Raw genomic sequence first — 15,399 nt, forward strand, 5'->3', positions numbered from 1 at the left:
AACAATTAAATAATTAAATCATAATTGTATTTAGAACCCCAGTGAGCAAGCCGAAGGCGACTGTGGCAAGCATCACAAAACTCCATAAGATGTTGGCCACACTTAGAAGAAAGACAGTTTTACTAATTTTATCAGAGAGAACCTGTGTATCTAAAATAGACATTAAATGTCCTTGTTTTCCTGTTTTCATAATTGGCAGTAAAAATTATTTCACTGGAAATTTTTCCAGTGGAGGAACATATGCAGATGATAGTGTCACTTGATTCTCTACACCAGGGGTACTCAACTTTGGCAAGCCTGTGGCCTGCAAAGAGGGATCCCTTTAGCTTTGAGGACCACACTTTTTCTTTTCTTTTCTTTTCTTTTTTTTTTTTTTTTTTTTTACTATTACATGTTTAATTAAAACTATTTTAAGTTGTTGTCACTGTCAAAGATAATCATTACACACTGGCTTCCTAATAAACACACACAAACACTCACACATTCATCAAAAATCCCCTCAAAAAGGAATATACTAGCTCCAAAAGTGCTTCAATGAGAAATCATTAAAACCTATGATTACTGTAACGTTAGGGTACACTTTAGTTTAGACACCACACTTCCATTTTACACATCCCATACACTGGGGGGCAGAGTGGAGCTTACCTGCCCGGATAGAGGTGATGTCAGAGACACGGCTCTGGCCCTGTCCCAAATGCCACCCTCTGCCCTTGTGGTCTTCCTCTGAGTGCAGACAAATCGGGTGCTAGTCAGCAAGTCCATGAGGGGGCATGAATGGTAAAAGTGTGCATTTGGGACAGACTTCAAGACTTCAATCAGATGACAAATTCTTTTACATTGTTTTTATATACATGGAGTTTTACAAATTATTATTTGATAAAGTCATGGCATTGATAGGTAGGGTAAAGGAACACACTTTAAACTCACTATTGAATATTTGTTTTTATTAAATAATTTCAAGCAACACACTGATAATAAAGCAATAGATAATTTAATCAAAAACTGCTAAAAAACAAAAAGCACATACAACTACACCAACAAAACCCCATAGATTTAACTCTTTAGAGAACAAATAAACATGATTCAAACACATGAATGGTTACAGGCAGGTGCTTAGAACACAGTAAAATGTATAGAAAGAACATCCCGCCATATATTCGCAAAAATAGTTACAAAATACACACAGCCACACTTCTGCAGGTGTAACCGGTCCTGCTCGACCCGCTCCGAACGGGATTCAAACCGGCATCTCTGGCATGGGAGGCGGGCACGCTAACAAGGAGGCTAAAGGCTACAGCCTCTAGCATCAGTCACTAGTGTGCCTCTTGAGGCCAGGGGAGTGAGGTTTACATACTGCACAGCTACCTACCAGCTGGCTACGTTACACAGGTATAAATATCACTGTTAGACCGAATGTTGAAAATGGACATGCAAGAAACTCGAAATGCTTCCCTCTCAGCTCACTTTTGTTTAAAAGTCAAAGTAGCTCCCATCTCCTCCCGCCATACTCCTTCTGCAGCTCCCAATGGACCACATGAGGGAGGCCCGCAAGTACAGGATATAGAGCAAGGAGAGTTTGAGTATGATTTGTTGCCTGCTTAAGCCTTGTGTCTCTCCTCTTCTCCATCAAGTGGCTTTGGCTGTTCAGTACGCTCGTGGCGATTTGCGGCTCGCTCAGGTGTGCTGCTATTGTTTATGTTCAGTGGTGGTGATGTCAGGGATATTTTGTCGCTTTCATCAGTGAGACATGTACAGTATGTGCTTAAGTGAGACACTTACTGTAATTTCTCCCTGTGGGCACGAAAATGGGAAAAGTGGCTTCTGAGACTTCTGAGTTGCTTGAAGTTTCTTGCATGAGCTTTAAAAAAAAAAGGATGAATGGTGTTCACCAGGTTGGCGCACCTCCAAGATTCGCCATCAGAGCCATTCTTTCCAGAGCTGCACAAGCAGCTTATAATGACTTGACATTCTCCCTAGTCAGTGAAAGTTCAGGTCTCTGGTACTGGTGCTTTTGCAGTGCTTGTTAAATGTGACATGCCACAAATTGGTGCTCTGGCCTCCAATGTCTGTGCCCAGGAAATTGGCAGGTCTATAGGTGCCATTCCTGGCTGAATTTGTCAGGAACTTGCTTCTCGCTTTCCCCGCCATTGTGATCAGGAACAAGAGTGTGATACAGGATGGTTTCACCTTGTTTTTACTATTGTTGATGGCATGCCTGAAGACTGTCATGTCACTACACAGAGATTTAAGGGGTCTCCATGTCACCTAGCAGCCCTCGAGAGGGCCTGGGTAGTGATGGTGCGGGACACGCCAGTCCAAAAGTATGAAGTTTCCTTGGCAAAGACACAATAGATACAGTGCTGAAATGTGAAGTACAGAAAGGCATCTACAGCTGCTATTTTGTGGTCACCAAAAAGAACAGTGGGCTTGAATGGAGAAGACTTCACCCTCAGACCGTTCTGAATATTCGGGAGGTATTCGAAAGGAGGGTTGATTTCTCAATATTCACTATCTTGTCAGCAGCTACCTTATAATGTACAGGTGCATCTCAATAAATTAGAATGTCGTGGAAAAGTTCATTTATTTCAGTAATTCAACTCAAATTGTGAAACTCGTGTATTAAATAAATTCAATGCACACAGACTGAAGTAGTTTAAGTCTTTGGTTCTTTTAATTGTGATGATTTTGGCTCACATTTAACAAAAACCCACCAATTCACTATCTCAAAAAATTAGAATATGGTGACATGCCAATCAGCTAATCAACTCAAAACACCTGCAAAGGTTTCCTGAGCCTTCAAAATGGTCTCTCAGTTTGGTTCACTAGGCTACACAATCATGGGGAAGACTGCTGATCTGACAGTTGTCCAGAAGACAATCATTGACACCCTTCACAAGGAGGGTAAGCCACAAACATTCATTGCCAAAGAAGCTGGCTGTTCACAGAGTGCTGTATCCAAGCATGTTAACAGAAAGTTGAGTGGAAGGAAAAAGTGTTGAAGAAAAAGATGCACAACCAACCGAGAGAACCGCAGCCTTATGATTGTCCAGCAAAATCGATTCAAGAATTTGGGTGAACTTCACAAGGAATGGACTGAGGCTGGGGTCAAGGCATCAAGACACAGACATGTCAAGGAATTTGGCTACAGTTGTCGTATTCCTCTTGTTAAGCCACTCCTGATCCACAGACAACGTCAGAGGCGTCTTACCTGGGCTAAGGAGAAGAAGAACTGGACTGTTGCCCAGTGGTCCAAAGTCCTCTTTTCAGATGAGAGCAAGTTTTGTATTTCATTTGGAAACCAAGGTCCTAGAGTCTGGAGGAAGGGTGGAGAAGCTCATAGCCCAAGTTGCTTGAAGTCCAGTGTTAAGTTTCCACAGTCTGTGATGATTTGGGGTGCAGTGTCATCTGCTGGTGTTGGTCCATTGTGTTTTTTGAAAACCAAAGTCACTGCACCCGTTTACCAAGAAATTTGAGCACTTCATGCTTCCTTCTGCTGACCAGCTTTTTAAAGATGCTGATTTCATTTTCCAGCAGGATTTGGCACCTGCCCACACTGCCAAAAGCACCAAAAGTTGGTTAAATGACCATGGTGTTGGTGTGCTTGACTGGCCAGCAAACTCACCAGACCTGAACCCCATAGAGAATCTATGGGGTATTGTCAAGAGGAAAATGAGAAACAAGAGACCAAAAAATGCAGATGAGCTGAAGGCCACTGTCAAAGAAACCTGGGCTTCCATACCACCTCAGCAGTGCCACAAACTGATCACCTCCATGCCACGCCAAATTGAGGCAGTAATTAAAGCAAAAGGAGCCCCTACCAAGTATTGAGTACATATACAGTAAATGAACAATTTCCAGAAGGCCAACAATTCACTAAAAATGTTTTTTTTATTGGTCTTATGATGTATTCTAATTTTTTGAGATAGTGAATTGGTGGGTTTTTGTTAAATGTGAGCCAAAATCATCACAATTAAAAGAACCAAAGACTTAAACTACTTCAGTCTGTGTGCATTGAATTTATTTAATACACGAGTTTCACAATTTGAGTTGAATTACTGAAATAAATTAACTTTTCCACGACATTCTAATTTATTGAGATGCACCTGTATAAGCTAGATTTGATTGAATGAACTGAATGAATGATTGACGTAATGTTTACAACAAGTCCTCTGCCAGAAACATTGCATAGGCATCCACTTCTCGCAGAGGACTCAAAAGTGTGGGAATAGCATGAGTTTAGTGAAAGAAGAGTTTCCCTTGGAGTAAGCCTGGTCCTGCGGTTCAGCGTCAGGATTCTCACTTGAACAAACAGATCCTGCCGAAATGCGACCAAGGCAGGGGAAAGTGGCTTACCCCAAAAGGATATTAAAACCTAATTTAAACTTATTAAAATATGCCACATACAATAAAGTTAAGATTTAAAAGTAAATAATACAGGGGCCTGAATACCTCAGCAAGCAATGAAGCTGACTACCACCCCTGGAGTCATGAGTTCGAATCCAGGGTGTGCTAAGGGACTCCAGCCAGGCCTCCTAAGCAACCAAATTGGCCTGTTTGCTAGGGAGGGTAGAGTCACATGGGTTACCCTCCTCGTGGTCGCAATATAGTGGTTCTCGCTCTCGATGGGACTTGTGGAGATCGCAGAGAATTGCGTGATTGCCTCCACACATGCTAAGTCTCTGCGGTAACACACACAGCAAGCCATGTGATAACATGCGCGGGCTGACTGTCTCAGAAGCAGAGGCAACTTGATTTTGGATTTGTTCTCCGCCACCCAGATTGAGGTGAGCAACTGCACCACCAGGGACCTAGGGTGTGTTCACACTTGGTAGGTTTGGTTCGATTAAAACGAACTCTGGTGCGATTGCTCTGTTAGTGCGGTTCATTTGAACAAGTGTGAACACTGCCATCTGAACCTTGGTGCGCACCAAACAAGCGGACAGAGACCGCCTGAATAGTGGGTCTCGGTCCGCTTCCATAATGAGCGCATTTCGCCTAGCAGCCAGCATTGTTTTGGATGATCGGCAAGTTCCGTCAAAAAATATACGTCATAAAATCTGTCCAATCTTTTTCCTGATGCCTTTGGTTTTGTATTTTTAGGTTCGGTGTTAAAAATGTCAGTGTGAATGCTAAGCGAACCAGGACTAAATGTATAATTTTCTTTTTTGGTCCGGACCAAGAGGACCAAGAGAACCGAACTACAAGTGTGAACACACCCCTAGCGAGCACTGGCAATTGGGCATGCCAAATTGGGGAGAAAAAGTGGTAAAAAAAAAAAGTAAATCATGTAATTACGAGCATTATTAGCAACGGTTAGCCCATAATGCAAATCCCTATACTAATATGTTGCCTAACTGACCCCCTTAATAAAGGAAAACACTTTCTATAAATGGAATAAATCATACACCCTGTTTTGATTTCAGTTATTCTTATATTGGTAGCAATTATGCATGATGTGCCATGATTCGTGATTCAGTTATGTGGATGTGCAATTGCTTACTACTTATGTCACATGCATGCATCAATGATTGATCGTACCCCTTTAAAAGAGAACATGATTGTAGATACAAATCAATGCATGAGATAGTGGTTTATTATGTGATAGGAGCGACTATTGGAAAATGAGAGCATCAGCTGGAAAATACTATGAATGCAGGAAAATAATATGTATTACAAGTATTACAGTTAAATTGTATCCTTTGAAATGGATAATTACCCAAATTACCTCTAAATAAACAGAAAACACACATAGCATAACGTTGAATGTGTAGTAAATAACACACCAGTTTTAATTTGATTATTTCTTATATTTGAGCAGCAATATGCATTCTGTTATGCTATTTGTAATTCAGTAATGTTGTTGTGCAATTACCTATCACTAAGTTTCAGTAGGCACGCAGCAAAAAATTACACTTGCGTTTTTAAGGGAGAATAGCGATTGTGGACATCTGGAGTAAATCAGTGCAAGTGATTGTGATTTAATATGCTATAGAAGTGACTAACAGAAAACAAGAAGTATCAAAAGATAAATACAATAAATGCAGAGATACAGCAGTGACAATTACTGCATAAGGAATAATAGCCATAAACATATAAATTCTAACAAAATACAGCCACAAACAATAAATAAATAAACCTGAACATAATGGAGAGATTATAATCTAACCATGTAAACTGAACATACTTGTGAATAAATCAATATACATGGATGCTGAATCCTCATTGCCCAATGCAAGAGTATACTTGGGCCTGCAAATGCTGGTGCAAATGCTGAGTGACCTAGTGCTTACTACGAGTCCTCTGCCAGAAAAATTGCATAGGCTTACACTTCTTGGCCCTTTCCAATGTCAAGAGTAATGTTTAATGGCCTACTACCCTGTTGGCTAGTGCGTAATGTCAGTTTGTTGGTGGTGGACCATTCTGACCTTTATCCCCACCGTAGTGTAGATTGCTACGGTTGCACAGTGCTTCACTACTAAGGTTACTCTGATACCAAAATTTTGTCTTCAGTACAATACCAGCCCTGATGCCTTGGTATCAATAGTAAATCAATACTTTGGCAACAAATAAATAGCTTCAGATTACTGATGAAATCACACAGAAAATGATTTGATTAAAAGAACTGCATAAAGTCTTGCAGCTGCAAATTCTGCATTTTCCATTACATTTTTCTGGATTCCATGCTTGTGATAAGTCATTTGTTCAGGTAGGAAGGAGGAAGTGGGAGCCGGATAAACAATCCAGGTTTCTTTATTTACACTTCTTTTCAGTATAACACACACAGTCTGAAATTCAGCAGGGCACACACACACTCAGGTGTCTCTCTTTCCTCTGGCAGTCTGAACTGCACTTTTAACTGGCTCTCATTGCGAAACAAAACAGCTGCTAGAGATGATTTCCCACAGGTTCTTAGTCCTTACCGCTCTTCCTCTCCTGGCCTCTCTCGACACAGATGTCACTCGGCCATGTCCACATCAACACATACCCCCATCACCCGACTCAGGCCGGGGAGCCATCCAGCCTGTCACTTAATCCCCCCCATTTCTGGAGAGGAAATCCGCAACAGCCATCTGAGCCCCTGGCCTGTGGACCACCTCGAATTTAAAAGGCTGGAGAGCCAGATACCATTGATCCATGGGTGATCCATGCATTGGTATCCTTCATGTGATGGAGCCACTGGAGCAGGGCATGGCCAGAACAGAGGGTGAAAGTATGCCCCAACAGATAGTACCGGAGGGTGAGGACCGCACACTTGATGGCCAAACACTCCTTCTCTATCGTGCTGTACTTAGTCTCCCTCAGTGAGAGTTTGCGACTAATGTTCAGCATGGGGCGTTCCTCCCACTCTACCATCTGGGACAGTACTGCTCCCAACCCCCTGTCCGATGTGTCCATCTGCAATATAAAAGGGAGAGACAAGTCAGGAGAGTGCAATAATGGCCCACCACAAAGTGCAGCTTTCACCTGCATGAACACCTGCTGACGTGGCTCTGTCCACTAGACTGGATCTGGTGCCCCCTATTTAGTAAGATCAGTCAGCAGGTTAGTGATGGTCGAATAGTACAGCACAAACCTATGATAATAGGCTGCCAGCCCCAGGAAATGTCTTATCACTTTGGGGCCGCACCTGCCCATGACCCAAGTGAAAGCCCAGATATCGTACTTCCAACCGCCCAATTGCCCTTCTCAATGACCTCAGTACAGCCCTCAGATGCTGCAGGTGCCGTTGCCAATTATTACTGTAAATAATTATGTTGTCAAGATAGGCAGCGGCGTAAGCAGCGTGCAGTCTGAGGATTCGGTCCATGAGCTGCTGAAATGTAGTCGGGGCCCTGAACAAACCGAACGGAAGCATCACAAATTGGTGTAATCCGAACGGTGTGGAAAATGCCATCTTTTCATGGGACATGAGAGTTAAGGGAATCTGCCAATATTCATTAGTTAAATTCAGTGTCAAATAAAAGCGAGCCACGTCTAACCGTTCGAGCAGCTCATCAATCCGAGGCATCGGGTACGCATCAAATTTAGACACTGCATTGACTTTTCTTTAATTTACACAGAACCTGACTGCACTGTTGCACTTCGGAACCAAAACCACAGGACTGGCCCAGTCACTGTGGGATTCTTCTGTTACCCCCATATCCATCACGGCCTTTAATTCTTCCCGAACCACTTTTGTTTGTGCATGGGTAATCGGTAGGGATGACTACGTACCACTACCCCTGGGGTCATCTTGATATGGTGCTCAATGAGATTCATACAACCAGGAAGAGGCGAGAACAAGTCGGAGAATTCTCCTTGCAACCTGGCAACCTCCGTGATTTGGGATAGTGCGAGGTGGTTTCCACAAGTGACCGGGGTGACTCGATCTCCCTCTCTGGAACCACCATCGCCAAAGTCACGGGGACTGCCTCTGTACACAGTTTTAGGAGGTTGAGGTGGTAAATCCCACACAACTCACCATGCACCCCACCGAGAGCGAACCACATTATAGCGACCACGAGGAGGTTACCCCATGTGACTCTACCTCCTTAGCAACCATGCCAATTTGGTTGCTTAGGAGACCTGGCTGGAGTCACTCAGAACACCCTGGGATTCGAACTCACAAATTCCAGGGGTGGTAGTCAGCATCTTTACTCGCTGAGCTACGCAGGCCCCCTATTACTATTATTATTATTATTATCATTATACAATTATTATGTACAAAAACTATTATTATACAATTATTTTAATTTTTTTATTATTATATTCTTCTTTTTCTTACCTGATGAAGCTGAATTTGTAGGCTACATTAATTGTGGAATATGTTGTGGTTTCTCCTGGTATTTCAGATATTAACATCTGCATGAAACAAAATTTTCGTTTATCTGTGCATGCATACATTTTGCAGTGAATAATTAATACAAATTCAAACATTAAAAGAAATGAAAATAAAATCAATATAGCCTACAAACAGGTGAAAGTCCCAAGTCTATCAGGAATTTTTATGATAGGACATCATTTAGTTAAATAATAATAATAACTATTAATAATAATAATAATAATAGGTTAATAATAATAATAATAAAAATAATAATGTAAAATTTATACAGTGCCTTTCCAGAGTTCATGAACACTTAACATTCTCAAATTTAGCACAGTTTAAAGAAGAAGAAAAAAAGATGGAGCATGTTTCAGTTTCTTTGTTTTACATAAGGAGGAATATTCCTAATAGATGAATATGCCATTCTATGGAGCATTTAACCTTTATGGAGCATTTTAACTTTTTTTTTCGTAATAAAGTCTCAACCAGATAATTAATTTAATCGCTGATGTGGACATAAATGTGGTCAACTTTAAGAGACGGAATGACGAGCTCCAACATGAGGTCAGGAATTTCACATCACGCTCAGGATTAGGCTATAAATAATTACATGGGAATCACGTGTGAATCATGTGATACAATAATATAGACATTTCAAGAAGTGGAAAGTGTATATGATGTCATATTTTAGTTAATGTTTCACTTGACAAGCTCCAGACGCACACAATTAACAGAGTCGAGACTGCTCCCATCCGATCTGAAATCACAATGTGCGCATTTTCATTCATAAGGTTTACACTTTAGAAATATTGGCATACAGATCCATAAATTCGTTGTAATTTTGGATATGTTTATTTAAAATGTTGCTTTATCCTTGGTTAATCAGTCAATCAATATTTTTTATATTATTCGCATAAATCCGTTATTCATTTTGAAGTCATTATTTGTGCCTTTCCGAATAAGGTATTCGGCTTCGGGCACATCCCTACCATCTACACATATTCCCCTTAATAAAGTTGTAAATGCCGGCCAATTCGTACCCAGAGGTGGGTAGTAATGCACTACATTTACTCCATTACATTTACTTGAGTAACTTTTTTAAAAAATTGTACTTTTAGAGTAGGTTTAAAAGTGGGTATTTTTTACTCTTACTCAAGTAAATTTCTAATGAAAAAAAATTACTTTTACTTAGTTACAGTGGCCGGCATTCCTGTCGTTACTTTACTGGGTTTAATTTTAACTAATGCGTAATTTATTGAGAGATTATCGAATGGGACTTTTACGACAGTGGAAGTTCACACAGCTGTGCGCGCTGTCACATACTGTCACACAAGCCGAGTCCATCAGTGCTGCAGCATCATGCTCTTCAAAGTGAAACATTTTCTTCGCTCCGCAAAGTGAAAAAATAATAGTTTTGTCGTGCAATGCCTTCATTTAACACCAAGTAGGGATGGGCGGATCGATACTAAATTATCGATTCTTCTGATACTGATATGGTATCAAGAATATCGATCCTCACATAAAAATATCGATTCTGACGTTTTTTTTAACAAGTTATCTTATTATTTAGATTACATGAATATTAATGCATCTCATAAGCTTCAAAGTGGAAAAATTATTATATGAGCGAATTATTGCATGGCACCGGAACTATTTTTTCTTCCACTCATCTAAAAATGATAAAATACACTAGCAGTCAGACAGCACTTTTCCATATGGTAACTTGGTTTTAGTAATAGTAACCATATAATAATATCTATGGTTAATTTTAAGGTTTTATATGTGGCCTATACTAACTAATTTTTAAAAGGTAAACAAAGCAGCCTAATAATTTTCTGTTTAGGCCCATAAACAGAATAAATAAATAAAAAATTAAGTAATAAAAAAGTTACTGATTTTATCCAAAGAATTCGTAAAAATTCAATTTAATAGAGGTATCAGTATTTTTATCGACATCGCCGATATTGGCCTAAAAGTATTTGGTATCGGATCGAAAAGAAAATAAGTGGTATCGCCCATCCCTAACACCAAGACAAGCAGATATTTCAAGATAAAAATTGCAGCTCCAACTTAAGGCAGCATGCCGAGGTAAGTTGTGGCTCTAATGATATCACTGGCTTTTCTGTGTCATGATGATGGTCATTTTCAAGGTGATTCTGTAAATATGGGCTCTTGTGACATCAGTTTTTAAGTGTACATTTTTAAATCTTCAGCTAAATATTAGTCCGCTTTGTCCCGCGTCCCGCATGTCATGAGCAGTATTTTCGCATTTACCCCATGCGAGGGTACTGGAAACTATTGCAGCTACTTCGGGCTGATTAACTGTATAAATCCATGTAAACATCCAAGTTAAGTGTAAATGCCTTTTGCTCTGCCGTTCATGTGATTGACAACTGGACAGCATTTGAACAGACAACATTTGAACGTGAACAGACAGCATTTCTGCGTGTGCAGTGAGAGATGTGCGTGTGCGAGGCGACCGGGTTTACAGCACTACGCAGGCTATGTACTCTGCATTTAGGGAGTGGTGCAGAACTTATTATCTAAATTCTTTCGACACTAAAAACTGTAACTACACTGAACTAACAACTAAAAGCTATGAAATAGTGAAAGTAGGCATTAATAAGGCATGATCTTGCTTTGGTTTATATTTCAACATTATATACTGTATAATGTCCCTGAGGGACATTGTTCACGTTTTCACCGTAATAATTACTAGAAATTACTCTTCTTATTGACAGATTCATCCAGATCTGACAAGAGCTCTAGTTCACCCAAAACTTTAAATTCTCTTATCATGTACTCACCCTTATGCCAGATGTGTATGACTTTCTTTCATCTACTGAACTGAAATAAAGATTTTTTGAAGAATTTCTCAGCTCTTTTGATCCATAAAATGCAAGTGAATGGGTGCCAACATTTTAAAGCTAAAAAACATCACATAAATCAGCATAAGTGTAAAAGACTTTAGTGGTTAAATCTTAATATCTTCAGAAGTGATGTGATATGAGAATGTGTGGACGAGAAACAGAGAAACAGATCACTTTCACATTCTTCTTCTTGTGTTTTTGGTGATTCACATTCTTCTCTGCATATCACCCTCTGTAGGGCAGGGAGAAGATCTTCTAGCAAAAATTGACAAATATTGATCTGTTTCATCCTCACCCTTACCTATCATATCACTTCTGAAAATATGGATTTAAATACTGGAGTTGTATACTTTTTTGATTCCTTTATTTGCTTTTTGGAGCATCAAAATTTTGGCACCCTTTCACGTCCATTGTACTGACCTACAGAGCTGAAATATTCTTCTAAAAATCATAATTTGTGTTCTGCAGAAGAAAGGAAGTCATACACATCTGCGATGGTATAAGAGTGAGTAAATGATGAGAGAACTTTCATTTTTGGGTGAACTATCCCTTTAAAGTGATAGCTCAGCCATTATTTAATATTCTGTCATCATTTCCCTACCCTCATGTTGTTTCAAACCCGTGTGACCTTCTGTTTTCTGTGAACCCAAAAGATGTTAGACAGAATGTTAGAGACTGACAGTCTCAGTCACTATTCACTTTCAAAATATGAAGAAAAAAACACATTCACTGAAAGTAAATGGTGACTCAGGCAAACATTCTGTCTAAAATCTCCTTATTGTGTTGCATGGAAGAAAGAATGTCATACGGGTTTGGAACAACATGATGGTGAATGATGACAGAATTTCCATTAATATTAATAATAATTCTGTAAAATATGTTAAATGCATATTATGTAATGGAATATAGGGGAGTTAATGTCCATTATGTCATTTGTGAAAGTAATGAGTTACTCACTACTTGAGTACTCTTTTAATTGGATACTTTCTTACTCTTTCTCAAGTAATTATTTATGTTAGCACTTTTACTTCTATTTTAAGTAATTGTACTTTTACTTGAGTACAGTTTTTGGCTACTCTACCCACCTCTGTTCGTACCCAAGATTAGTGGATGGGAGAGGCGGGGACTAATCGCAGCCTCAACACAATGCTTTTGTCCCCAAAATTGAATAATGACCGTCACTACAGGGTAATTTTGAATATCCCTGTGCACACACCTTACCTTCACCCGCCGGCTCGTATCCAAAGCCTCGGATTGAACCAAGCTTTTGTGAATGGAGGTTTAATTACAACCTGAATCCACCAAGGCTTGGTATGTACCCCCCTTAATACTCACAGGTATCCGGTACGCTCCTGCTCGATCGGGGGCAGCCTGTGGTGTGTCGGCGATCCGGACCAATGTTTCCATCTCCATCATGGGGCATCGGTCCTGGAAATACCAAGGTTCACCGCAGCTCCAGCAGACCGGCACAGACTTCATGCCCACAGCGGTGGATTCACCAGCCTGTGGGGGAGAGCGGAGAGGGTTAGGGAAGACCAGCCCACGGGACCGGGGAACCGGGTTTGGGGTCAGAATTCCCCATTTCCGGGGAATAGGAACATGATGAGGGGAAGGAGAGGGGGAGGGAGGAGAGAGGGAGAGAGAGAGAAGAAGAAGGGGGCTCACCATCCCTCGAATACACCACCATGTGGTCCACAACCAGCTGGACTGCCCCATCCAGTGACACCGGTCGGTGGCACTGGACCCACTCTGATGTCCCTTTCCGAACGGGATGATGAACTGCTCCAGTACCACCAGATCGATTATCTCCTCTGCGTTGCAATCTTCAGCCAGCAGCCACCTTTGGCAGGTGTCATGGAGCTGTCGAGCGAATGCGAACGGGCGGCCTGAGCTCACCGAGTGCCAGCGAGTGGAAGTGTTGCCGTTGTTGCTCTGGGCTTCAGATCTTCTTACAACAGGAGGTTGGATGCAGGTTGTTGGTGGGCCACGAGTTGGGCTTCCCCGGACAACAGCAGCATGAGGTGCCACCCATTGAGTGCTGGGCCAGTTCCGTGCTCCCACTGTCCGCTCGAAGAGCTCAATGTCCCATCTTCATCAGCGTGACGTGAGGTACGGCCATAGGTGGATCCAGGGTCACAGCGGAGGACCCCTCCTGGTGTACCAAGCTCCATAGCACCTGCCGGTCCTCCGCTTGAGCCTGGAAGAGCGCCTGGAACCACTGTTCCTGTTCCAGACACAGCTCAAGCAGAGACTGATGTGGGGATTGGTTGATGCTGGCGATGGTCTTGAATACTTCGGCCAGCGTCGAGGACTCCAAGATGGCATTTTCTTCCTCCTAATTTCGGCACCACTGTGATAATTTACTTGTTCAGCGGGAGCCAGATAAACACGTAAGTTTCTTTATTTACACTACTTTTCAGTATAACACACACAGTTTGCTTTTCAGCAGGGCACACACACACACACACACACACACACACACACACACACACTTAGGTCAGTCTCTCTCTCTCTCTCCTCCGGTGGTCTGGATTCAACTTTTAATCCCCTCTAGCTCTCACTGCAACACAAATAGCTGTTAGAGGTGATTTCACACAGGTGTCAATCCTTACCGCTCTTCCTCTCCTGCCCTCTCTCTCCACAGACGTCGCTCAGACACGCCCACATCACCACAATGTTTTAATTAAATGTTATCATCAAAAACAGTGTTTAATCAAATGAATACATAAAGCTTTAATCAAATAAAATATACTAATTAATTTTCAACAAAAAATAGAAATTGTTTTGGTCAAAAAAAAAAATGCTGCACAACAGCACTTCACAGTATAAATGAAAACATTAATGAAAAAGTTTTGATTACCTGTGGTACAAGGCTGCTATGGCTGAATCACAGTGTGCTGATATTCAGTACACTTGTTTTTGTGGTATTGCTTACATGTAATAATAATTGTAATAATAATAATACTAATTCTTATAAATAATAATGATAATAATAAACCATTTATTATTAAATTATTGTTATTAGTAGTACTATTGCTATTACTTTGAATATTATATTTTTATCTACAATAGTAACATTTTTCTGTCATAATATCTTCAATTTCGCACATCCAGTTAAACAGCGCTTTTATTTTGGCAGGACTTTTATTTTGAAGGACCATTCAGTTCCTCAGATGTGGTAGTTTTTAATAAAGTCCACATTCTAAATGTACTGCTGAAATATTCGCAAGCTGAGAGCTCAGAGCAGCACCAGAGGAGTTCATGTGAGTGTTCACAGTGACTCATACACTTAAACACACTGCATTATGTGCATCACATGCGATCTGTTTGTGTATGTGTGTGTTTGTGTGAAGTATGACACAGAGCACAGCAGCACCTTTCATACTATCTGAAGCGTGCATCATGTGTAGACTGCATATTATTTAATTAAATGACATCCACTGTTTTATGATAACACTTGGCCATTATAAGTATTTAATGTGGTTAATTGTCAAATTGTCATTGATTTCTTCTCAAAAATGTCACATCTTGATATTTCGTTAGTATACTGCACAACCCTATTCACTACCTGGTTTGGCTCTGTTGATGCCTTTTAACAACCCTACTGGCTAGTAGGCATTGCTTGTGTGTACGAATCAGTAGCACAGCATGATGGTATACGATTCCCATAGCATCAGCTACTGACGCAGCGTCGAAGTGACCAACTTGAAAGTAACCATGGTTTTC

General features: G+C 40.8%; 1 protein-coding gene across 5 annotated transcripts in view; it reads left to right on the forward strand.

Moving 5' to 3' along the window:
* Positions 1–15,399, forward strand: part of LOC127412498 (putative protein TPRXL) — a 48,534-nt gene that overhangs the window by 25,014 nt on the left and 8,121 nt on the right. The window contains exon 6 of one of the 5 annotated variants that reach the window (XM_051648973.1): positions 14,813–14,936. The exons of the other annotated variants lie outside the window; for them this stretch is intronic. Coding sequence (XP_051504933.1) covers positions 14,813–14,936 — 124 coding nt within the window. The remainder of the gene's footprint in view (positions 1–14,812; positions 14,937–15,399) is intronic. 5 annotated transcript variants of the gene reach the window in all.

The sequence above is a fragment of the Myxocyprinus asiaticus genome, chromosome 2 (assembly GCF_019703515.2).
Source record: "Myxocyprinus asiaticus isolate MX2 ecotype Aquarium Trade chromosome 2, UBuf_Myxa_2, whole genome shotgun sequence".
NCBI lineage: Eukaryota > Metazoa > Chordata > Actinopteri > Cypriniformes > Catostomidae > Myxocyprinus > Myxocyprinus asiaticus.